The sequence below is a fragment of the Zalophus californianus genome, chromosome 10 (assembly GCF_009762305.2).
Source record: "Zalophus californianus isolate mZalCal1 chromosome 10, mZalCal1.pri.v2, whole genome shotgun sequence".
Taxonomy (NCBI): Eukaryota; Metazoa; Chordata; class Mammalia; order Carnivora; family Otariidae; genus Zalophus; species Zalophus californianus.
This window is the reverse complement of record NC_045604.1, coordinates 3,687,063-3,712,663: the sequence shown is the minus strand read 5'-3', so window position 1 is coordinate 3,712,663 and position 25,601 is coordinate 3,687,063. Positions and strand designations below refer to the sequence as shown.

General features: G+C 39.7%; 2 protein-coding genes and 1 pseudogene across 2 annotated transcripts; all 3 read left to right on the top strand.

Annotated features, from left to right (window-relative positions):
• Positions 1-342: 342 nt before the first annotated feature.
• LOC113932665 lies at positions 343-1,068 on the top strand (annotated as a pseudogene).
• Positions 1,069-5,450: 4,382 nt separating this feature from the next.
• On the top strand, positions 5,451-14,051 carry LOC113932666 (olfactory receptor 6K3-like). Its single transcript, XM_027611953.2, has 3 exons — positions 5,451-5,583; positions 5,686-6,469; positions 13,994-14,051. The coding sequence occupies exons 1-3, from the start codon at positions 5,451-5,453 to the stop codon at positions 14,049-14,051; spliced, it is 975 nt and encodes a 324-aa protein (XP_027467754.2).
• Positions 14,052-17,426: 3,375 nt separating this feature from the next.
• On the top strand, positions 17,427-18,380 carry LOC113933486 (olfactory receptor 6K2). The gene is given in 5 exon segments (XM_035722549.1): positions 17,427-17,467; positions 17,469-17,683; positions 17,686-18,117; positions 18,120-18,259; positions 18,261-18,380. Coding segments are annotated over 5 exon segments (948 nt in total).
• Positions 18,381-25,601: the final 7,221 nt, after the last annotated feature.

Sequence of the window (25,601 nt, the reverse complement as noted above, 5' to 3'; positions counted from 1 at the left end):
AGACTCCAGGCCTATTATAATATATGCATATATTTTGAATTATTAAATCATAATACAGTAAGCGTGTGCAACTTACAAATGCAAATAGTTATATTACAGGTTAATTGCACAATTAAAAACATTTGGAGACACCTGTTTCTGTGATTGTGCCTCTGAAGGAGTGAGAAAGCATGTCAAATACTAGTCAATATGCACAAGAGTGTGACATTAGGAAAAAATAAAACCTTCAGATTATTTCGTTATTCATTTGAGTTATTTAGCTGTACACCATCCTTTCTTCTCCACCTTCTTGTGAGCTGGAGTGTGCCTTCTCCTTCAATCACAGGGAGCTCTGCTGAGTGTATGGAGAGTGCAGACGTGTCAGCAGTGACGGAATTTATCTTCACTCGCTTTCCCCAGCCCCAGGATGGTGACCTCCTGTTCTTTCCCTTGATGTACATCTTCCATTCACTTGGAAATTCGGAGGGGATCTTGTTGACCACCATGGCCATTGACAGGTACGTTGCCATCTGCAACCCTCTCTGCTACAATGATCATGACCCCCTGGCTGTGTGCCCAGCTCTCTGTGTCTTCAGCTTCCTCATCCTGCTTCCTGAGATTGTAATGATTTCCACATTGCCCTTCTGTGGGCCCAACCAAATCCATCAGAACTACTGTGACCTGGTCCTCATGCTGAGGCTGGCCTGTATTGACATGTCCATGATTCTGGTTAAAGATGTGATCCATGCTGTGGCCATCATCACTACCATCCTAATCATTGCCCTGTTTTATATCAGATTTGTCACTGTGATCTTGAGGATACCCTCGGCTGAGGGTCGGCAAAAGACCTTTCTACCTGTGTCGGCCATCTCACTGTCTTCCTGATTTTTTTTGGCACTGTGTCCCTCGTGTACTTGCATTTCAATGCCACCTATCCCCCAGTTTTGGACACAACTATTGCACTGATGTTTACTATCCTTGCCCCCATTCTTCAATCCCATCATTCATAGTCTGAGAAACAAGGACATGAAGAATGCAATTAGAAAACTCTTCCATCTTTGGAAAGAGTTGAACACATCTAGAGGTTAATTCTGAGCTGCATGTCCCCTTCAACTGTTTTAACGTTTCTCTAACAGATTAAAAAATGAAACCACTCTATACCTATTTCTTGTCACACTGAACTTTCTGTCTGTTCTCCTGATTACTTTCCTTATATCTAGGAAAACACATTTGTACTCTCTGTCATAGCTATAACACCTGATGTATATATGGTCAAGAATTTTATTACGGGATTGAAGGCTTTGCTTGCTTTCTTCTGAAGAGTTGTAATTAAAGGAAAACTCACTCACCACTTCAGAAGCTGGCCATGTGCTTCAGGTACTGGATCTCGGGAAAGTTTTCTATTTCATGACAAATCACGGATTACCTGATAAGGTTTGTCTGGAAGCAGATATCTTAAAAAAAGCAAAAATAATACTTAAGGAAGTAAATTATACTTTTATTTTTAGTTGTGTAATTCACTCTCCATTAGAATAATAAGCATATACATTTAGTAAGACTAAATTATTACTACCGTAATAATGGCATGCCAAGTAAAGTTGGGACATGTTTGCTTCAAAAGTCTGAGTTTAGGATGCCACCACCAACAGAGAAAAGGTGCACATTAGTGACCACCTCTAATAGACTTGGTCTACACCCATATTTGCCATAAGAATTCTGAGTCCTATCACAGAAACAATTAAAATTAAAGGGCTGAACAAACTTCAGTCCTACACGGCATCCCACGCTGTACCCAGTGATTTTGAACATGAGTCATAGTCATCAAAAATAAAGAAAGCAAACAAAAGTGGATAAGGAAACAAAAAATTATCCAACAAAATCTATACTTGACTAAGGCGTGCACCTCATGGCTTCATGGTACCCTTGCCAGAAAATGTGTATTCCTGCTCTGTGGGCAACCAGAATTCACATGGTTGTGTCAGCATTCCTAAGTCTGCAGCAGCAGGTGTTGGAGAGACAAATGCACCAGGGGAGCAGGAGAATCCACAGAAAGACCGTGGAGTACGTGTAATGCATTTGAGATACGCTCCCACATGCCGACACTCGTTATTGTCAGTTAAGTATTATATAACTTCCCATACCGAAGGAAAACAAACCAAAAGATTTAGAAATGATTCTGTTAATCTAAAAGTGTACTGATTTCTCCAAGTGTCACAAAGGGTTTGATATAGTTCAACTGTTCATACTTTTCTTGTGGTGCATTTAAAACAAGAGTGGGGAGAAGAAATTTTTTCTTGCTTCTGAAAGCAACAAACTTGTTGGAATTAGAGAATAAAGAGACTGTGCAAATATGTCCTTCCAAATTGCTGCCACTGGTGCCCATCTGCCAACAAGAGGCTCACTTGAGTTCCACTGGGGCAACTCTTAAGATTCACGCTGACAGAGGAGGCAGGTCTGCTAACAAGGGGACATTATTAAGAAGGGGGCACTATAGTCATTCAACCCTTTCACTCTCTAGACTTCCCAACACCTGGATGAGGACCAATTCAGACTAATGAAGCATTTCTTTTTCTTAAAGCAAATTAAGTCACTCTCCTTTCTTGTTAATTTATGCATTTTGTCATAGAAATAATTTTATTTCTGGAAACAGTGAACAGATGAACCACAGATTATATCTGAAAAGTAAAGTTGCCAAATGTTGCTGATACTAAAAACAGGTTAGTTTCTATTGGGGGAAATAGATAATCTAGATGAAATTGCATATTCAAGGGAGCATATAAAATATTTTTTAGCAATAAATTTCTGTAGTAGTACTACACTTGATAGAGAATCACGAAGGAAAAAGATCTTCCCTGATTATTTTCAGTGGTTAAAAATAAATGTATCTTATGCAATGGTAATTAATATGAATTTGTTTTTGTAATGTATTCTAAGAAGTCACCAACTTCCTTCTTCCTAACACTGCATACATTTGAGCCACGTTCACTAATCACATTCACAATGAAGGACATGACCCCATTGTTATACTACTGTATCAAGAAACTTCTAAGATATTTTCTATAAGAATGATGAATAGAAAAAAAGTTAATGTATATTTGTTGTCAACGTTTGCAACAAACTGTAAATAAAATGGTATACAAGAACTATACACCAATCTTTCATATATTTTGTTGAGAAAAATAGGAAATTTAAAGAGTTCATCAGAATCAATGGGAATAATTTGAAGGAGAGCCCTGTGTACGTTGTCGGAAGGAAAAAGTGGATATTCCTCCACTGTCTTCTTTAGTACTGGCTCATTTTTCCAAATGACATGTTTTCACAGAAATTGTTCTATTTTTTCTTCACTAATTTATTCACAATACTTAAACATGCCAACAAATCACCTTCAACACTGTCCTATTTCTTGTGTGTTTTTTAAGGATGGGGTCCTACAAAAGCTGTCCTTTGTATGGAAGCCTCCCCATTCCATACCAAGATGGAGACTGGTTAAAATCATAATGAGAATAAGGAAAAGGTGGTAACAATGGTCACCAGGATCTGTGAATCTTCCTTGGAGCATTGACTCCCCTTTGACCTGGGGATCTAATGAGAAGAAAGTGCAGAAGTATTCTGATGATTGACCCCATGAGAGAAAAGATTGCTTTCTACTTATTAACAGGAGATAAAGCCTCAGTGGAGCTCATTTCCCCTCTAGTGTGTTCTGTAGGATGTCTATAACAACCCTTCCAGAGAGGGTGAAAGGACATTTGGAAATGCAGAGACCCAGGGAAAGACGCATTTGGCAGAGGTGAGTTTAGGGTCACTGAAGTCTGGGGAGATAGCATCGATTTCCTATACTTGGGATGAAACACAACCTGAAGACTCAGTGAAGATTTGGGGTGGCTTGAATTTGGCACTGTCCTAAGGCTTCTGAGAAAGTTCTATCTTGGGGCTCTGGGCTCTGCATATTTTCAATCAGAAATTATACCCTGTTATTTAGACCATATGATGGTCTAAGATACGAATGCTTATACTTTCCTTCCCACCTGCCTTGCTTCTGGATTTTTCTGGTTTTAATGATGTTTGTAGTCTGCTCCAAACCTATTCATTATAAAAGAAGCTACTTTCAAGTGCTTAAGACATGCTAAGAGGTATGAAAGACAAAAAGCTGATCCCGCCCTGATCGAAGCTCACCATGTAGTGAAATTAAACAGAAAGAATTACAGTGAAAAATGGTAAGTTTTATGGTAAAGGCCCTGTGGAGGACACATAGATGAGAAAGCTCAGATGTGTGTGTGTGTGTGTGTGTGTGTGAATGTGTGCACACGTGTGCATATGTGTGAGCACATGCACACATGTGTGAATGTCAGAAAGGAGGTGATGGCACAGCAACAGTCGTGGGGCTTCTGACAGGATACAGTGGCTGAGCTGAAACCTGAAGGAAGCCCAGGAATATCCTGGTGAAGAAGAGTGAGTGAGTCCAAAGGCCTTCCAAGACAAGGGTTGATATTCACAAAGCCATCCCAGGGAAATGGTGGTGAGCTCTGAAAACTGCCATAGCAGAGCAGGAGAGAGGCGCAGGTGGGGATACAGGATCTGTGGGTCTAAAGTCCAGGAAACACACCTGTGCTGGAGACAGAGGTTTGATAACTATGCACTGCTCATCAACAGACAGTGCAGAAGGATGTGATTTTAGGGGCCGCTGCAGGAACTTGCAATATATAGCCATGTACCAAATGGGTAGAGAAGATGGGTCCATAACACATAGAATAAGGAAACAATGATATAACACACAGCTGGGAGGAAGCTTCCATATAAAACAGGGCAAACCTGGAGTGGAGTTTCATGAGAGCCACGGGAGAAAATCTTCAAGTAGCAGTGATCAGGAATTTCTGGAGCAAAAGTATGGTCATAATATAATAATGGAAACTTTCTATTGTTTTGCAGTTATCATGTCACTGACACACAGGACAGAATGGTTTCTGTAAGTGGCAGTAAAGAAAGATTTCACACAGCAAATGCTTGAGGAGAGAACAAATCTGAACAAGATGTTGTTAATATTACTCTTTCAGAAACCTGATCTAGGAAGGAAATGGTAACAGATATTGAGCATTAATGCCAGGGACTTTGAGACATTAATTCATTTAATACTCACAACTCTGATCGGACTAATATGTTTTCAACTACAGAAGAAGATGCTGAGTCTCAGAGAGATTACATAACCGGTCCATTATCATCCAAATAACAGGTGGCAGGATGAGAATTCAGGCTTAGTATGTTTGATTGGATCTCACGCTACTAATCATTAATACTGTCTCCCAAATAAAAAGATTACAGATACAGGCAAGTCACTGGTTACTTTGAACCTGGGAAATGTCAAAACACAAAACACCAGGTAACCAAAATAATATTTATGTTTACACTGCATTGATTTCCTTCTCTGTTAGTTGGGTATAACCTCTCCCTCATTCACAGGTAGCTCTTCTGGGGATATGGAGAGTGCAAAGCTATCTGCAGTGACTGCATTGCTCTTCACTGGCTCCCCCCAGCTCCAGGAGAGTGGCTTCCTATACTTTTTTCCTTTACTTTTCATCTACACCTATTTCCAAATTAATACAGATGAAAAGTAAAATACTTATTAGCCTGAATTGGAAGCTTTTTGTTATTCTGGATTTGCATAGCCTTCGAAATACTAATTTCTTACTGATGCCTAAGATATGTGAGGTTTCCTCTTTGCTGTGAGACCGGACACCCATCTCCACGATCCCATGTACAATTTCATCAGCATCTTCTCCTTCCTGGAGATCTGGTACACCGCCGCCACCATCCCTAAGATGCTCTCCAACCTCATCAGTGAGAAGAAGACCATCTCTTTTATTGGCTGCCTCTTGCAGATGTACTTCTTCCATTCACTTGGAAACACTGAAGGAGACTTGCTGACTGTCATGGCCATTGACAGGTACCTCGCCAACTGTAACCCACTCTGCTACCCGACCATCATGACCCCCCAAATACGCGCTCAGCTCTCTGCAGGCTCTTGTGTCTTTGGTTTCCTCATCCTTCTACCTGAGATTGTGTGGATTTCTAGCCTGCCTTTCTGTGGCCCCAACCAAATCCACCAGATCTTCTGTGATTTCACACTGTTATTACATTTAGCCTGTACGGATGCCTCTGTGATCTTAGTGCTAGATGTGATTCATGCTCTGGCCATTCTGATAACAGGTCTGATTATTTCTTTTTCTTACATCAGAATTGTCATTGTGATCCTGGGCTTCCCTTCAGTGGAGGGTCGTAAAAAGGACTTCTCCACCTTTGCTGCCCACATTGCTGTCTTCCTGCTATTTTTTGGCAATGTGGCCCTCATGTATCTCAGATTCTCTGCCACGTATACCCCATTTGGGGATGCTGCCATCACTCTAACCTTCTCTGTCCTTACTCCCTTTTTCAATCCCATAATATACAGCCTGAGAAATAAGGATATGAAAGATACTATTAAGAAGCTTCTTTGCAGGCACCTGGGTGGCTCAGTTGGTTAAGCAACTGCCTTCAGCTCAGGTCATGATCCCAGAGTGCCAGGATTGAGTTCCGCATCGGGCTCCCTGTTCAGCAGGGAGTCTGCTTCTCCCTTGGACCCTCCCCGCTCGTGCTCTGTCTCTCGCTATCTCTCTCAAATAAATAAAAAATCTTAAAAAAAATATTCGGGGTCTCTTCAGGTTCCATACAAATTTTAGGATTATTTGTTCCATTTCTTTGAAAAAAGTGGATGGTATTTTGATGGGGATTGCATTGAATGTGTAGATTGCTCTAGGTAGCATTGACATCTTCACAATGTTTGTTCTTCCAATCCATGAGCATGGAACGTTTTTCCATTTCTTTGTGTCTTCTTCAATGTCTTTCATGAGTATTTTATAGTTTTCTGAGTACAGATCCTTTGCCTCTTTGGTTCAATTTATTCCTAGGTATCTTATGGTTTTGGGTGCCATTGTAAATGGGATCGACTCCTTGATTTGTCTCTCTTCTGTCTTGTTGTTGGTGTATAGGAATGCCACTGATTTCTGTGCATTGATTTTATATCCTGCCACTTTACTGAATTCCTGTATGAGTTCTAGCAGTTTTGGGGTGGAGTCTTTTGGGTTTTCCACATACAGTATCATATCATCTGCAAAGAGTGAGAGTTTGACTTCCTCCTCGCCGATTTGGATGCCTTTGATTTCTTTTTGTTGTCTGATTGCTGTGACTAGGACTTCTAATACTATGTTGAATAGCAGTGGTGAGAGTAGACATCCCTGCCGCGTTCCTGACCTTAGGGGGAGAGCTCTCAGCTTTTCCCCATTGAGAATGATATTTGCTGTAGGTTTTTCGTAGATGGCTTTTATAACATTGAGGTAGGTACCCTCTATCACTATACTCTAAAGAGTTATGATCAAGAAAGGATGCTGTACTTTGTCAAATGCTTTCTCTGCATCTATTGAGAGGATCATATGATTCTTGTTCTTTCTTTTGTTAATGTATTGTATCACGTTGATTGATTTGCGGATGTTGAACCAACCTTGCAGCCCAGGGATAAATCCCACTTGGTCATGGTGAATAATATTTTAATGTACTGTTGGATCCTATTGGCTAGTATTTTGGTGAGAATTTTTGCATCCATGTTCATCAAGGATATTGGTCTGTAATTCTCCTTTTTGATGGGGTCTTTGTCTGGTTTTGGGATCAAGGTAATGGTGGCCTCATAAAATGAGTTTGGAAGTTTTCCTTCCATTTCTACTTTTTGGAACAGTTTCAGAAGAATAGGTATTAATTCTTCTTTAAATGTTTGGTAGAATTCCCCTGGGAAGCCATCTGGCCCTGGGCTTTTGTTTGTTAGAAGATTTTTGATGACTGCTTCAATTTCCTTAGTGGCTATAGGTGTGTTCAGGTTTTCTATTTCTTCCTGGTTCAGTTTTGGTAGTTGATACATCTCTACGAATGCATCCATTTCTTCTAGGTTATCTAATTTGCTGGCATAGAGTTGCTCATAATATGTTCTTATAATTGTTTGTATTTCTTTGGTGTTGGTTGTGATCTCTCCTCTTTCATTCAGGATTTTGTTGATTTGGGGCATTTCTCTTTTCTTTTGGATAAGTCTGGCCAGGGGTTTATCAATCTTGTTAATTCTTTCAAAGAACCAGCTCCTAGTTTTGTTGATCTGTTTTCCTGTTCTTTTGGTTTCTATTTCATTGATTTTTGCTCTGATCTTTATTATTTCTCTTCTCCTGCTGGGTTTAGGCTTTATTTGCTGTTTTTTCTCTAGCTCCTTTAGGTGTAGGGTTAGGTTGTGTATTTGAGACCTTTCTTGTTTCTTGAGAAAGGCTTGTATTGCTATATACTTTCCTCTTAGGACTGCCTTTGCTGCATCCTAAAGATGTTGAACAGCTGTATTTTCATTTTCATTGGTTTCCATAAATTTTTTTAATTCTTCTTTAATTTCCTGGTTGACCCATTCATTCTTTAGTAGGATGCTCTTTAGCCTCCATGTATTTGAGTTCCTTCTGACTTTCCTCTTGTGATTGAGTTCTAGTTTCAAAGCACTGTGGTCTGAAAATATGCAGGGAATCATCCCAATCTTTTGGTACCGGTTGAGACCTGATTTGTGACCTCGGAAGTGATCTATTCTGGAGAATGTTCCGTGGGCACAAGAGAAGAATGTGTATTCCGTTGCTTTGGGATGGAATGTTCTGAATATGTCTGTGAAATCCATTTGGTCCAGTGTGTCATTTAAAGTCTTTATTTCCTTGTTGATCTTTTGCTTAGATGATCTGTCCATTTCAGTCAGGGGGGTGTTAAAATCCCCCAATATTACTGTATTGTTGTCAATATGTTTCTTTGCTTTTGTTCTTAATTGCTTATTGTTAATTGGCTGCTCCCATGTTAGGGGCATAGATATTTACAATTGTTAAATCTTCTTGTTGGATAGACCCTTTAAGTAGGATATAGTGTCCTTCCTCATCTCTTATTACAGTCTTTGTTTTAAAATCTAGTTTGTCTGATATAAGGATTGCCACCCCAGCTTTCTTTTGGTGTCCATTAGCATGGTAAAGGGTTTTCCACCCCCTCACTTTCAATCTGGGGGTGTCTTTGGGTCTAAAATGAGTCTCTTGCAGACAGCATATGGATGGGTCTTGTTTTTTAATCCAATATGATAGCCTGTGTCTTTTGATTGGGGCATTTAGCTCATTTACATTCAGGGTAACTATTGAAAGATAGGAATTTAGTGCCACTCTCTTGCCTGTAAGATGACTGTTACTCTATATTGTCTGTGTTCCTTTCTGGTCTATGCTGCTTTTAGGCTCTCTCTTTGCTTAGAGGACCCCTTTCAATATTTCTTGGAGGGCTGGCTTCATGTTTGCAAATTCCTTTAGTTTTTGTTTGTCCCGGGAGCTTTTTATCTCTCCTTCTATTTTCAATGACAGTCTAGCTGGATATAGTATTCTTGGCTGCATATTTTTCTCATTTAGTGCTCTGAAGATATCATGCCAGTCCTTTCTGGCCTGCCAGGTCTCTGTGGATAGGTCTGTTGCCAATCTAATGTTTCTACCATTATAGGTTACATATCTCTTCTCCTGAGCTGCTTTCAAGATTTTCTCTTTGTCTCTGAGACTCGTAAGTTTTACTCTTAGATGATGGGGTGTTGACCTATTTTTATTGATTTTGAGAGGGGTTCTCTGTGCCTCCTGGATTTTGATGCCTGTTTCCTTCCTCACATTAGGGACGTTCTCTGCCATAATTTGCTCCAATATACCTTCTGCCCCTCTCTCTCTTTCTTCTTCTTCTGGGATCCCAATTATTCTAATGTTGTTTTGTCTTAACGTATCGCTCCTCTCTCAAATTCTGCCCTCGTGATCCAGTAGTTGCTTATCTCTCTTTTTCTCGGCTTTCTTATTTTCCATCATTTGGTCTTCTATATCACTAATTCTCTCTTCTGCCTCATTTATCGTAGCAGTTAGTGCCCCCATTTTTGATTGCACCTCATTAATAGCCTTTTTGATTTCGACTTGGTTAGATTTTAGTTCTTTTATTTCTCCAGGAAGGGTTTCTCTAATAACTTCCATGCTTTTTTCAAGACCAGCTAGTGTCTTTAAAATCATGATTCTGAACTCTAGGTCCGACATCATACTAATGTCCGTATTGAGTAGGTCCCTGTCAGACGGTACTACCTCTTGTTCTTTTTGTTGTGGTGATTTTTTCCGTCTTATCATTTTGTCCAGAGGAGAATAGATGAATGAGAGAACACCATGCTAACAGGTTAACAACATCCCCAGAAAATGTACTCTAAACAAATCAGAAAAGACCTGAACCCAGGGGAAAAGAAAGGGAAAGAAAGAAAAAAGAAAGAGAGGAAAAAAAAGAGAAAGATAAAAACAAACAAAAACAGAACAAAACAAATAAAAACAAAATATGATCAAATATGATCAGGCTAGTGCATAGATCAGTGCCACACACTAGATTTTGGGTGTATTTTGGTCTCTTAGAAGAAAGTGCCTCCTAAAATTTTAAAGAAAGAAAGACTTATATATGTACAAAATAAGGGTTGATACGATGAAGGGATGGAACATGACTGTAAAGATGAAAATTATAAAAAATTTTTAAAAAGGAATTGATAAGGTGCTTGAAGAAAAAAAGAAGAGGATTGAAAAAAAAAGAAAGAAAGAAAGAAAAAAAAGGGGAGAGAATGTGATCAGGCAGGAGACCAGAACAAAGTCATACACGAGAGATTTAGGGTATATTTTGATATGTTGGAAGAAACTGTATCTCACAATTTTAAAGAGAGAACAACTTATATATATATATATATATATATATATATATATGCCAAAAATAAGGGTAACTACTATGAAGGGATGGATTATGACTCTAAAATGAAAAATAAAAAAAATTTTTTTAAAAAGGGGATTGATAAGATGTTGGTTGAAAAAGGGACAAAGAAAAATTTAAAAAAAAAAACAGTTAAAAAAATTAACTTTGAAAGACTAATGAATCATGGTAAAAAAAAGCCATGAATTCAATGTGCAGTATTCCCCCAGCGCTGGAGTTCTGCCTTTCTCATGGATCGGTAAACTTGGTCTTGGTTGGCTGTTCGTGCTAACCTTCTGGGGGAAGGGCCTGTTGCCGTGGTTCCCAAATGTCTTTGCTGGAGGCGGAATTGCCCCGCCCTTGCTGGTCCGGGCTAAGCAATCTGCTCGGGTTTGCTCTCAGGAGCTTTTGTTCCCTGCAAGCTTTCCATACAGCTTTGGAGGACGAGAGTGAAAATGGCAGCCTCCCAGTCTCCACCCTGGAGGAGTCGAGAACTCGGGGCTCTGCTCCTCAGTGCGCCCCCAGAGAAAAGCAGTCACTCCCGTCTCCCCGGTCTCCGGCCGCACTCCGTGCTCACCCGGCCTGTGACCGAGCATTTCTATCTCTGGCACCCGACCCCGTGTGGAGTCTCCAAACCCAGCAGATCCCTGCGGTGCGCTCCCGCGCTGCTCCTCCCCGGGGAGAAAGGGGAGTCTCCCCGGATCTGCCGCTTGTTGGGTCCCTGCTGGAGGAGCAGTGGCCCGACTGGGCCACGGATCACGGTTTATGGCCACCCCGAGCTGAGAGCCCGCGCCTCGGCTCCGCCTCTGCAGCCGGCTTCCCCGCTCCGATACCTGGGAGCTCTGCCGCACTCAGGCACCCCCGGTCTTTCTGTGACCCCGAGGGTCCTGAGACCACACTGTCCCGGGAGGGTTCCACCCCCGCTTAGCCACTGGACCGACGTCCCTCCGCGGAGCCGACTTCTAAAAGTTCCGATTTTGTGCTCCGCGGCTCTAGCACTTGCCAGAAGCGGCCGATGGAGGCCCCCTCCCCCGGTGTTTATCCTCCCGAATATCGCCTCGGATTCACTTCTCTACACGTCCTACCTTCCAGAAAGTGGTCGCTTCTCTGTTCAGAGAGTTGTTGCCATTCCCTTCTTCGATCTCCTGTTGAGTTCGTAGGTGTTCAGAATGGTTTGATCCCTATTCAGCTGAATTCCTGAGACCAGATGAAATCCAGGTCTCCTACTCCTCCGCCATCTTGCTCCGCCCCCTCTGTTGCTCTCCTTAACTCTTAATTATTATGTGTTGACAGTTTTTCCATTGAGCCCTTTGTTTTATAAAATTTCATATACTATCATATTACAATTTCATATAATTTATGAAAATAGTGGTTTTTCTCAATAAATCTAAAATGACTGGAACTATATAAGTTTCTTAGACATGACTTCATATACTACTCGAAGGCAACCATTATCTGAGTTTGGAATTGATGATACAGCATTAAATGTCATTGTGGGTTTCCAAATAAATGTGTTTCTATGTAATAATCAATATCTTTCACGGAGTCTCCTAAGTACAATGCTTAAAATTATGTAGGATTTCAAATTCCAGATTAATTTTCAGAGTAATATTTTAAAGTGAGAAGGGATATAGCAGATACTGTTGGCTCAGTTGTCTAATCCGAGACCCATTGCTAAACCTATTATTCTTTGCCCACCTCTGTTAAGAGGGTCTCACCGTCGAGATATTGGCAACAATTTGCTAGGATTTCTGGGAGAGCTTTTGCTGATGGACTCTCAGTCACACAATTTTCTGCCCTGAGTATGCAAATGATGCCTGGTACTTAGAGATCTACTTTGCAACCATAAGGAAAAGTCCAAGAGAATCACTTGTCAATTTGGGATCAAATAAGCAAAGAATATTCCTAACTGATACAAGTATAAATTATTATTTAATTATAAAGTAAGAATCAATAAGCAGTCATCTTTTGAAGTACAATGTTAGCATCAAGTTGAACTTTTTAATGTGAACATGCAATTTTTAGGAAAATATATTTTTAGCTGCCAATTCCCATGTAAAATATACTAAAAGGACAAAAAAAAGTAATTTCCTAAAATTCAGATTTGGTTTTCTAATTGTTGTCTTCAGTAATGAAACTAGAACTTTTTAAAGAAGAGCTTATTCCACAACATGGGGAAGGAGAAATTCAAAGAGAAAATGGAAAACTTATGGCTTAAAAGCAAGGTTACATTTTCCTAAATTTGGCTTACTGGCCTGGAAATAAGTAATCATGATGTAAGTTCAACTCTCACTTTTCATTGTTCCACCAATTTCTCCCCTTTGCTGTATCAGCTTCCTTCAAATCTGAGTCTTGGATCTTCAGCATTCTGATTCAGTTAAAAGCCAATCCAACCAGAAGTACACAGAAAAAGGAAGCTTATAAAAATACATTTATTCCAATGCCTCAGGCTCCCAGGCTATCGCATTTGTCTGGGATTGAAGTTCCCCAGAACTGGGGTTCTCCTAACTGCCAGGCTGAACTGTTTTTCCTAATTGAAGCCATTACAGGAATGATTGTTTTCTTATCTTAATTAGTCTATGTAAAATTCCCAAGAGAGTCTATCTTCCCATTCTAGTTACACTCAGAAAAAGATACATACATGCATATGGGAGGGAGGGAGACAGCTCTACAGGGAGCATCATATCTACAAATCACTGCCTGGGAAAGGAGATACAGTATAGATGGAGGACTCAGGGTAGGAACATAGCAGAAGAGTGAAGGAAGTTGATGGTTGGCCACATCAGGGCAGGGAAAGATAGAGTCTTCATCTGTGTTTGTCCAACTTTGGAAGCCAATAGCAGCGAGGTCAGTGAATTAACTAATTTTGGGGAACTGGAGATATCTAGAGAAAGAACAATTCACCTGCATAAGAACAGATAACCCTAGGGTGCATGCAGATACTGTGAATAACTAACTGTTGAGAAGATTTTGAGCAAGGAGCAATCAGGAAAAAAATTATATAGTGCAAGTTAGTACAAAGCATAAATATTTTAAATATAAAAATTTCCCAGGAAATGGAGCCAAGGCTTAAGTGATTACTTTAAAACCACAAATGAACATTGTGATTGATTTCTTAAATGTTTCATAAATCAATGTTTCGGGAATCAAGTGAGATTTCCGTTTAGCTGTTTGTCATAAACATCATTAACATTTGCACTAGATCTAAGATTACTAAGTTTCGGATGAAGATAGAGGAGGGTTCAGTGGGGAAAGTCTAATGGTTTTTCTTTCAGGTTTAGATCTTCCTTATCCTATTTTTTACTTGATCACATCTCTTCAGGAGATTAGGGAATTAGGTCTAGGTCTGCTCAGAAGCACCTTCTTGAACTAGTAGCTTGGTTCAATTTGTAGAACCCTGCCCTGGGGGCCATAGTTAGAAGATGTGGTGACTACCACTGGGGACATCAAGACTTATGGGAAAGATCAGATATGTAAAAGGAAAAAAATATTTTAAAAGGAATAGATAGATAATAATACATAGATGGATAGAAATGATAGATGATCAATAGGTATATATATATATATATACAGAGAGAGAGATAATAGGTTAATAGTTAGACATAGATTGATATAGATGATTGATAGATGGTAGATGAGAGGTAGATAGATGGATATAGATGATAGAGAGAGAGATAATAGAGATAGATCACAAGGAATAGAAAGAATGATTCAAGACATGTGGGATTAGCTTGCTGAAACTAGAAAAGACACATGTACAATTCAGTGAGGTTAAAAAAAAAAGGCAGAGTTTTGAAGGAAGATGAGGATATTTCAGGTAAGAGAGATTTCCTTTAAGGGTGTTTGGAGACCAGAAAATGAAACTGACATGTTTGGAATAATTACAGGTTTACTAAACTGGATTGGTGATTAAAAATTTGCCATAGCAACAGAAGATAAGGTGGGTTTTTGTATAAATAACAAAAAAAAAATTCTGTACAGTCTTAAAGGAAGATGACGTAGCAGATGGTGTAGGAATTTGATGGGGCTTAATTACATAATCAGTGAACACACACATCCGTAGCTAATCTAAGTAAGAAACTATAATAATGTGCCCTTTTCTAATAAATACACAAAGCAAGACACTAATGAATGACAAACAAAAGGAGCTTATGACTTCCTATTCCAGTGATTAAGAAAGTGTTATCCTAGAGGACTTGAATTTGTTACCTTTTTAAAGCAGAGACACCTCAGAAGAAGTAGAATGGTGAGAACGTGAAACTCAAGTAGAGGATGGAAGGAGGTCACATGCACAAACTGATGTTCTAGCAAGACAACCTTCGAGGGAATGAAAGATTATATGGAGAAGTAAGACCTCTGGAAACCTGTTATAATAGTGTAAGTGTTATGAGTAGGCATCAAGTTCAGGTGAAGGCAGTGGGAATAAAAGATATTGATGATAGAACAAGAAAAAAATAAGTTAAGCAGCCCTTGATGTTTAATTGGGTTTGAGAAATGAGGGCACAATGGATATAAAATGAGTAATGTTGGTATCTAGATGAACAAAATTAAGAAACTTAGCAAGGGACTCTGGTGGCATGCTCTGGGTGAGGATGGTACGACAGCCTGCTGGGGCTGCAGTGACCAAGTATCACAGACTGAGCGCCTTAAACAACAGGAATTTATTTTCTTACAATTCTGGAAGCTAGAAGTCTGAGTTCCACATTTGGGCAGAGTTGCTTTCTTCTGAGGCTTTTCTCTGTGGTTTGTATGACTCCCTTCTCCCTGAGTCTTCCTAGGGTCCTCCCTCTGAAACTATCTGTGTCCACATTTCCTCTCCTGAGATGTTCACTAGTCGTATCAGATTAGGGTCCACCCTCGTGTCCTCATTTTGATTTAATTATCTCCTTAAAGACCCTTTCTCCAAATAAAAGTCACATTCTGAGGTACCAGGGGTTAGAACTTCAACATGTGAACTTTGGGAGGACAGAATTCAGCCTGTAACAGGTGGCGATGGCACATTTGGGTCAAGGTGAGACCTCTAAGTGGGAGCGTTCTGAAGAAAATGTGGGGCTCAGGAGAGAGATCCAAAATAAAGAATTCTGGAGTCACATTAGTTAATGAGAGTAGGAGGCCAATAGGAGTTGATGAAGTTTTGAAGAAATAAGATTCTGTGTAAAAAAATATGGAGTTAGAAACAAAGAACAAAGATAGAAATTTGGGAGGTGGAAGACAGAATAGCCAATGAGGGAAACCAGGAAGGTGTGGTGTCAAAAAGACAAAAAAAAAAAAAAAAAAAAAAGATTTTCAAGGATCAGGTGATTGACCTTTGGAGGTTAGTGGAAATGAGGACAGAGGGAGGCCATTGAATTTTTAATCAGAAATCCACTGATATACTTTAAGAAAAGAGATATGGAGTATTGAGAGATCATTGATTCAAAGGGATTGAGGAGGGAATGAAGACAATAAATATATATTCATGTATTAGGGGAAAATGATGTTGGTACAAAGGAGAGAAATCGTCTGTGTAGATTCAGTACTTTTCTCTCAAGATAAGATTTATGCACATTGATAGCAGAAAAAAGAGAATCAATGAAGAGAATAAAACAAATGATTCTGAAAAGGGAATAAATTAACAGTACCCTATCCTGCGGTGTGTTGCTTATATTGTGTTCCACAGAGCCTGCAGCCTCTCTCTCCATCCCAGTGCCCCAGACAATCCCACCGGAGCAGCTCTGCATTTATGGCTTCACATAGTCATTTTCCATTAATTATGGCATTTGACCAAAGCCTTCTGGCACAAAACACATCTGAGATCCATTTTCCTAGAAGAGGGAGAAGGGAAGGAACTGGAGAAGGTAGAGTAGCCCATTTTTTTAAAGAAAAATAACGTAAAAATTGCTATCATTTGTCTTCTCTGAATATTGTCTGAATAACTATTACATATACATGTTATGTATATTATACATACATATGGAGATAGAGAAAGAGGATGTATTAGAGACAGAAAGGGAAGGAAGAGGGTGAAATTCACCAGTGATGGTTTGTTTTTGCTATGAAAATATTCAATTAAAACATATGCCAAGAATCAGATGAGGAACTGAGAGCTGGAGGAAAGAATTTTGAAGCCATTGTGGGGAGGTTGTTAGGGAATCAGTAAGACCTGAATACAGGAAAAAAATATCACCTCGCTGTACCTTCACTGCCTTGTCTAGTTCTTTCTTTGTCTGAACACAATGGTTTTAAAATGGGGTCCCCCTAACCGGTAGGATTAGAATCACCTAGAAATGTGTTAGGCATGCAAATTGTTTGGCCTTATCCCAGATCTACTGAATTGGAAACTCTCAGGATAGGAACTAGCAATCTGAGTTTCAACGGCCCTCCATATGGTTCTGAAGCATGCAAAAATTAGAGAATCATTGGTCTAAAATATTGATTGTCTTTCTGACTGGAGATTTTCCCATACTATAACTTCAGTTGTAAACATCTGTGGAGTATGGACTACTTCCTTCTTCCTTTGTCTTCCACCACATCCTCAGTACACGGATCTACACAGAGTTGGCGTTTGGTAATCACATGTACTCTCTGACCGATAGTAGGCATCTCCTATAGGGTTGAGTGCACTGGGACTTGGAAGTCCTTTTTTCAACTAGAAAATGGACAGCCCCAATCAAAGCACCACTCAGGAGTTCATCTTCTTATTCCTGGGAATGTCCTGTCACCTGTTTTGTTTCACTGCTCTTCGTTTACACTTTCATTGTCTTTGGAAACCTGGTCATCACCGCAGTGGTCCAGCTGAATGTTCACCTCCACACTCCCATGTACTTCTTCATCAGCACCCTTTTTGTCCTGGAGATCTGGTGCACCACATCGACCATACCAAAGATGCTCACCAGCCTGCTGAGTGAAAAAAGAACATTTCCTTAAATGGTTGTCTCCTGCAGATGTATTTCTTCCATTCCACCGGCATCAGCGAGGTTTGTCTCTTGACAGCTATGGCCTTTGACCACTACCTGGCCATCTGTAACCCTCTTCATTATCCCACTATCATGACGCCCGGGCTGTGTGCCCAGCTGACTTTCAGTTGCTGTGTTTGTGATTTTATCACACCCCTTCCTGAGATTGCCTGGATCTCCACGCTGCCATTTTGTGGCTCAAAGCCCCTTGAGCATATCTTCTGTGACTTCCTCCCCGTGCTACGCTTGGCCTGCACAGACCCACAAGCCACTGTCATGATTCAGGTAGTGGATGTTGTCCATGCAGTGGAGATTATTACGGCCGTGATGCTCATTTTCATGTCCTATGTTGGTATTGCGGCTATGATTCTACATATTCGGCCAGCTGAAGGCGGACACAGGCATTTTCCACGTGCATTTCCCACCTCACTGTCTTTCTGCTCTTCTTTGGCAGTGTGACCCTCATGTACCTTTGCTTCTCTGCCACCTACTCCATATTTGGGGATACAGTCATTGCTCTGGCCTTCGCAGTTTTTTTCCCCCTTCTTCAACCCCATAATCTATAGTCTGAGGAATAAAGAAATAAAGGAAGCTATAAAAAAACACTGGGGTCAAGCTAAAATCTTTTTTCATAAGACCAAGGACCTCAAGTAAGATCTAATTATTGGAAGTCTACATAGTTGTTGGTGACTTTTCATTCATAACTCTCTGTGATCTGTCTTTTCCCATCAGCCTTTTACGGAAACTGGTCTTCCAGAGGTTACCAAGAAACAAAATTCACTAAAAACTAAATTTAATAGTTTCTTTCACTCTTTATCCAACCTGACATATGGTTGGATCTGACTTTTTTAAATAAGCTTTCTGCCACTCAGCTTAGTCAGGATAAATTCAGCTCGTGGAAATGATCTGGGTCAACATTTAATTTTAACGTAGTCAAAGTGTTTGTGAGATATGGTAATTGAAAAATCATCTTCATAAGACTAAGTTCTCTCCATGGTACCACCAATGGATATAGTTGAGAAATAATCTTAATTCCTAAATTAAGCATTCATTATTTTTTGTTTAAATTCAGTTAGTCAACATATAGTACATACTTAGTTTCAGAGGTAGTATTCAATAATTTATCAGTTGTGAATAACACCCAGTATTCATTATTGATAAATAACTGTATAGACATATTTCAGCAGGTGCTCTTATGACTCACCTGCTCCATTTGCCCTTAGGCCAAGAAGATCATTGAATAATATTGTAAATGCAAAAACAAAATTTAAAACTTGGCCTTAAAAAAGTAAAGCAATAATAACCATCAGTGAATCAGTATTTTTTTCATAATAAGTCAAAAAACTTAATCTTTGTTTTCTATGTAATTAAGGATACTGTGTGAATTAAGCAACAACATCAATGAACCCCCATTGGATGAGTAAACCAATACGGCCACACTGCATTCTGAATGTTTCAGCTGGTTGGTCAACAGTATTGAACAACTCTTCTCTTTTCCCTTGGCTTGGAGGATACTGGACTTTTCTTGTCCTGTTTTGTTTGAGGGCTCTTTCTCTTGCTGACTCTTCTTATACATGCTTCATAAAGGGTGATTTCCTCTAGGGCTCACAGCCCGGTTAGGACATGGTAAAGCTTACCACTAGGAGATTTTCCCCCTCCCTAGCCCACCACACAAATCCTATGGTTGTCAGCCTCATTATCCCACGACTGTACCACAGCCATGCGCTCATCCTCATGCCTAAATGTTATGATACCAGATGGAAAGACAGGAGTTAGGGGGAAGGGCTGGTAAGAAGAGGCTAATATCTAATAAAGATCTTAGATAGAGAAGGGAAGGTAAATGAGAGAAAACCCATAGGTTGTGGGTGAAAACGTCCTGAGAAGGAAAGCCTTCAACATATACTTGAAGAAGAAAATGAGGGAATAGAGGAAAAGCGAGACCAGTAGTGTTGCTGGGTTTAAGTAGTGCATCTATTTCTCATGTTCTTCCAGAGAAATGAGGAACAGAATTACTTCCCCGATTGACTGACTAGTTATTTGAACTGTACCTTCCCCAGTGCGATATTGGTGGAGAACTGCTACCCATGAATCTCCAGCAGGGGAAAGGGTTCCACACTTTTCTTAACTGTTCTCTCCACTTTTTGTATTATATAATCCTTTCCTAGATGTTATCAATGTCCCTAAAACTTCATGTAGCTAAAACTATTTCTCTCACATCCATACTTTTCTACCTTCAGGCTGCTCTCCCAACTGAGGCTGAATTATTTATTGAAACTTAGATCTGATCACTTTATTACTTCGCTTAAAAACCTATGACTAAACCCATCCTACTCCAGATTGTGAATGGAATTTTACTAGGTAGCCTGTGTGTGTGTGTGTGTGTGTGTGTGTGTGTGTGTGTGTGTGTGTTGACCACAGACAATTCCAAGCTGAGAGAAAAAACAAAAGCAAAGGAAACAGAAAAAAAAGTTCACGATGTGTTGACATTCATACATTACTTTCTAACTACGCCCTTAGTAAATGCATAGGTTTAAGGAAATGTGTGGCTTCTGACTTGGTGGGCACAGGAGCAGCTAACTTACTCTTCTTAATTTTAGATATATTTCTTTTATCAACAACTATGATGCATTTATTAATCATAGTTTTGCTTCTAATAACAAAATAACATTTTTATATTCACAGCAGCAGTTATATTTATTGATAATAACAATAATACAGTTTTTCCTTATTGGGCATGGACTGTATATAAGACATTGTAATAAATGTCTCCTGTATATATGTTACTCGATAACAATCTTAAGCAATAGCTATTATTATCATTCTTATTACCTAAGTAAGAAAACTGTGACTTACAAGAGTTAAGTGATTTGTCTAAGGACATACATTTAGGAAGAGGCTGGGCTGTGATTTGAACCCCATCCTATTTTACTTCAGAAGACTTGCTCTTAACCACCATGCTATAGTCCTAATATCGTGCTGATATTCTTGAGGAAAGAGAGAGGTGAGGAGGACTTGCTTCTCAGCAGCTACAGCATAGGCCATCCCTGAGGTTCTTGTTAGTGCTATTGAAATAGTTCATCGATTTCTTCAAGAAACTTTTAAAATGTATCACTATATGCAGTGGAAAGTGTAAGTGTTGGAATGATACTGGTATAAGGCCCATTCTCTGATGTGCAGAAGCTCACAATCTGGGACCAGAGTTGACATCAGTTGACCCATGAGCTGGATCCAGGTGGTGGGAGGTCCACACCCCTGCCCCTGTCTTTGGAACGTGGGTTGATCCCAGGACCCTAAGATCATGACCTGAACCAAAGTCAGATGCTTGACAGACTAAGCCACCCAGGAGCCCAGCTGTTTACTAAATAAAGATTGGTTCTTGCAACTTGAAGGTAGACATTTATAGCAGGTCTTACCAGGGTGTTGTCCCTTTGATAGTGAGATGATCAGAAAATCATTTCCTTTTGCTTTGAAGACTCTGGCTGTCCTCACCTTTCTCCTAATGCCCCGCGTCACTTCCTTTTGCCTACACCCACATGACATTCGCAGTGAGAAGGCTCATCTCTGGACCAGTTTTTGAAAGACCAGAAAGCAGTACTAATTTTCTCCAAAGTCACCTCAAAAATAGTTCTGGGATTCTCTTCACCGAAATTCCTCTGAATCCTACGACACTAATTGATCAAAGTGTGGTCTTATCTTTTAATTTGTTTCCTAAAAGGCAAAAAGATGATATAATGGAACTTTCGTTGTAGACTTGAAAATGTCTTATCTTTTAGTGATGGATTTACAAATGTCCTGGGTCAAGTGACTTATAACAAACCATTCTTCCACCTTTTTTGTTAGAAACCATTGTTTTCATGAGAAAATCAAATGTTACTGACATCAGTTTGCTTGTTGCATTTGCATGCAACCAACTGTAAACACAGGGACCATTGGCATATTCTTATTACATATGTAATGTGAAAAGTGGGCCCTCTGTTTTGTAACTCCTCGAGAATAGGCATCTTGCTTTGTTCACCTCTTTGTTCCCAGTGACTGTTAGAATTCTTTGTCCATAGAAATGCTCAATAATAGTTTGCTCAAAGAGTAAAGTTTTAGAATAGAGGTAGTCTATGTTTCTTGACAAATTTCAAGTGATAAAAAAATTAAGTTATAGAAAAAACTCAGACTATTCCCACATTCACCAGAGAAGCACAGGGGAGGGGAGATAATGGGCAAAGGCAAGATATCTGGTCTATCTGCAGTTGCATATACAGCCAATTTTAATAGTGGAATGAAGCCATGTCACAGATAATCCACTTAAATTTCTATGACTGGCATATATTTAGATGTCAAGTAGAACTTCCATTGATATCCTGGGACTCCAGTCCCTTAAATGTAAGCATAGTTTAGTCATGGCTATGAAGGAGATAATATGCTCAGTCTTGGCACTTGGCTCCTCCTTTCCTTTATTTTTATGAGAATAATATTTTTTAGTTGAGCTCTTTTTTCCCTGAGTGGGGCCATGGCACCAAACCTGCTATTTTTATAAGGTTTATGAGGACTTAGGCTTATATAGTTTCCTTCAGCATTGCTGCACTCAAAGAAAATTATTAGTGGATGGGAACATCAAGCAGTTTTATGTGAGATTTTTAAATGATGAATTGCAAATCGTTCTTTAAAAGATACAACCTTAGCTTTATGAGGAATTAGCTCATAGCAGATCCCTGCCCTTTACTTTCTGATTTTCAAAATTAAAATAAAATGTATGACTTGTAACTGAAATATAAAATGAGCCATATAACAATTCTCTGAACGAGGTGGATGGGTCACTACTATCCCCATTATACACTTAACAAAATTAAAGCAAATTTCTAATGCTCATCTGGTTGTTAAATGGAGGAATCAAGCCTTTAAATTAGATGGTTCAGTTTCCAAATCCAGTGCACTTACCATTATCCCCACCTCTCCTTCTGCCTCAATCACATGGTTCATTGTATAAAGCAAATGTCATGGGTTTTGGTTTTTCTTATTCAGTGCAGTGATACTAAACAAAAAAAATAAAATAAAATAAGTAAGAGAGACGGAGAGAAGATTATAGTAGGGAGAAAAAGAGTTCTATTTTTTAATGATATATTTGCAATCTTGAATAATATATATTCTTTCTTTCTCTTAAAATTTTTTATTATTATGTTATGTTAATCACCATATATTACATCATTAGTTTTTGATGTAGCGTTCCATGATTCATTGTTTGCGCCTAACACCCGGTGCTCCACACAGAACGTGCCCTCTTTAATACCCATCACCAGGCTAACCCATCCCCCCACCCCCGTCCCCTCTAGAACCCTCAGTTTGTTTTTCAGAGTCCATCATCTCTCATGGTTCGTCTCCCCTTCTGATTTCCCCCCTTCATTCTTCCCCTCCTGCTATCTTCTTCTTTTTTTTTTTTTAATAATATATATTCTGAATAGAGTTAAGGCACAAGTAACTTTAGAGGATCTGAAGTGGTAAGAATTAACATCGATACGGTTAATTGTAAAAAGATCACTTTATGTTTTTGAATTATATTACCTAATATTCTAACCCATAAGAGACAAAAATTAGAGACATTTTAAAACGAGAACTAATTCTGGAGAAACAAAAATTTAAAATTTTAAAATAATAAAATAATAACGACCTTTATCCCATGGGAAAGAAATTGTTTTATGTTGAAATTAACAATTTTCATTGTTGGTAAATGAGCTGAGAATATGGAACTCCAGAAAATCCACAGTAAACGTGATATGAATGTTAATGCTGCCAGTTGGGGATACTCCAGAGTTTGGGGTATAGAGCATCTCTTCGAGTTTCTGGGCCCAGGAAAAGATCTGATAACTGAGGGGAGGCCCCAGGCAAGCTGGACAGAGCTGATTAAATGGGTATGTGAAGCACAGATCTGCCTAGTGCCGATAACCTTGACCCATACAAGAACCCTGCAAATTACTCCCGCCCTTGCAAAAGGGAAGGTAAGACTCCTCTCTGATGAAGTCAGGGGTGCACTCTAGCTCTCTCTGCAGCCACTCAGCACTCACTCACCTACAGAGCAACATGCAATTTTAAAGATAGCTCCAAATCTCCACTGTATTCGAATCAGAGTCTCTAGGTTGTCAGAGCCAGTGAGCATTCTTGGAAAACTATAAAAGTATCAAGAAGGTCAGGGTTCCAAGTGTTAAACCACTAGGATCTAAGATGTTCTCATCATGTCCCTCTGTCAATCCCAAGGGCACCCTGATTCTCGCCCCAACGTGGTAGTGCTCAGAGGACTGCAGCGACTCGGTCAGCCTAGAAGGACTCAGAAGATGGGGCAGGGCTGAGCCTCAAGGGCAGCTGCCGGACTAACATCTAGAGTGCAGCCAGAGAAGCTTGTCCCCTGAGTCTCTTCTGGCTGAAATGGCTGAAAACTCAAAGAACGCTGGGTCATGATGCATAAAACCTCTTCCCTGACTCTTGCGCACTTCCACATCACTCCCTGCTCTGAAGACTAGTGTTCTTGCCTACTTTTATTTTATTATTTCATGATGACCAATCCTGCTGATGGGGACCTGTTATTTCTTTGGTCATAAGGTTATCACAGGGTTGGCACCATTGGTGAGACGATTCTGGAACGGGACAACCAGAGATGTTGATGAATTAAGAGAAGCTTGGCTAGAACAGATAAAGAACAGGGTGGCATGGTGGTGATACTCACAGGAACTTGACTCTTTGTTTGCATACGTACAAACCAAAAGCCATGGGATGGGATGCCTCTCAGACACTACCACTGTTTGCAAATAAAAATAGGGATGGTAATACCTGCTTCAGAGAATCTTCTAAAGATCAGAAATTAATGTGAATCAATCATGTCAACATAAAAATTATATGTACATTAAGATAATTGATGGTGGTTCTTATCTCTTAGATAAAGATTCTTTTTAAAGATTTTACTTATTTATTTGAGAGAGAGAGAGAGAGAGAGCATGAGCAGGGGTGGGGGCAGGGGCAGAGGGAGAGGGAGAAGCAAGGTCCCCACTGAGCAGAGAGCTTGACCCCCTGGACCCTGGGATCATGACCAGAGCCAAAGGCAGATACTTAACCGACTGAGCCACCCAGGCGCCCCTCTCTTAGATACTAAGATTTTAGAATGTCTTCTCCCCACCCCAATTCCATCAGCGGTTTCTTGGTGCATGTGATATAATTCATTCTCTAAGAGTTGTGTTCCTGCCTTTAATACTCCAGTTTATTTGAATATAATGAAATGATATGGAAAAGTAAAGCAATACTAGATTTTCAAGAAAAGAATTTAAAGCTCTCTCAGTTGAAGACGAGAGAAGAGGGGGAACCAGAAGTGTAGAACCCAGCTCTACTCTAGTAGAGCATGAAGCTGGGGCATTTAAGTTGGAATCACACTAGAATGAAGTGTGGGGAGCATATCTAGCTCAGGTAGTCCTCTGCCTTGTAGGAGGGCCTGAAGCCATCCTACTATTTTCTTTTTGTTTGTTTCATTTTGTAAAGTTGCCAAAAAGAACTATGCCTTTGGAGAAGAATTTCTGCTTCCCTTTCTCTCCATTAAAAGTAATTCATAAAACAGGATGACTTTTACCCCACATTTTAGAACTCTGTCCCATTTTCAAAAATTTTGTGATTTCATTAGTTTGTCAAACGAGGTATCCTAATTTTTGCTTCATGAAATACAAATAAACACACATATATCTTCCTTCCTTCATTCCTTCCACTTGAATGATTAAGGGTACAACTAAAGCAGATTTTTGAAAACCCAATCTATGAAGCCAGGAATAAAATCTTCTTCCTACTTTGGCAAAGGCTCTACAGAGAGATTTAGGATACCTTGTTAACTTAAAGGCTGTTAAAAATCCGGCA

Bases quoted from the DNA above. Each gene is read 5' to 3' on its own strand.
- LOC113932666 (XM_027611953.2), top strand. From the start codon at position 5,451: ATGGAGAGTGCAAAGCTATCTGCAGTGACTGCATTGCTCTTCACTGGC. The intron at 5,584-5,685 runs AGTAAAATACTT...ATATGTGAGGTT, and splicing joins CCAAATTAATACAGATGAAA to TCCTCTTTGCTGTGAGACCG. The intron at 6,470-13,993 runs GCACCTGGGTGG...CATTTGCACTAG, and splicing joins ATTAAGAAGCTTCTTTGCAG to ATCTAAGATTACTAAGTTTC.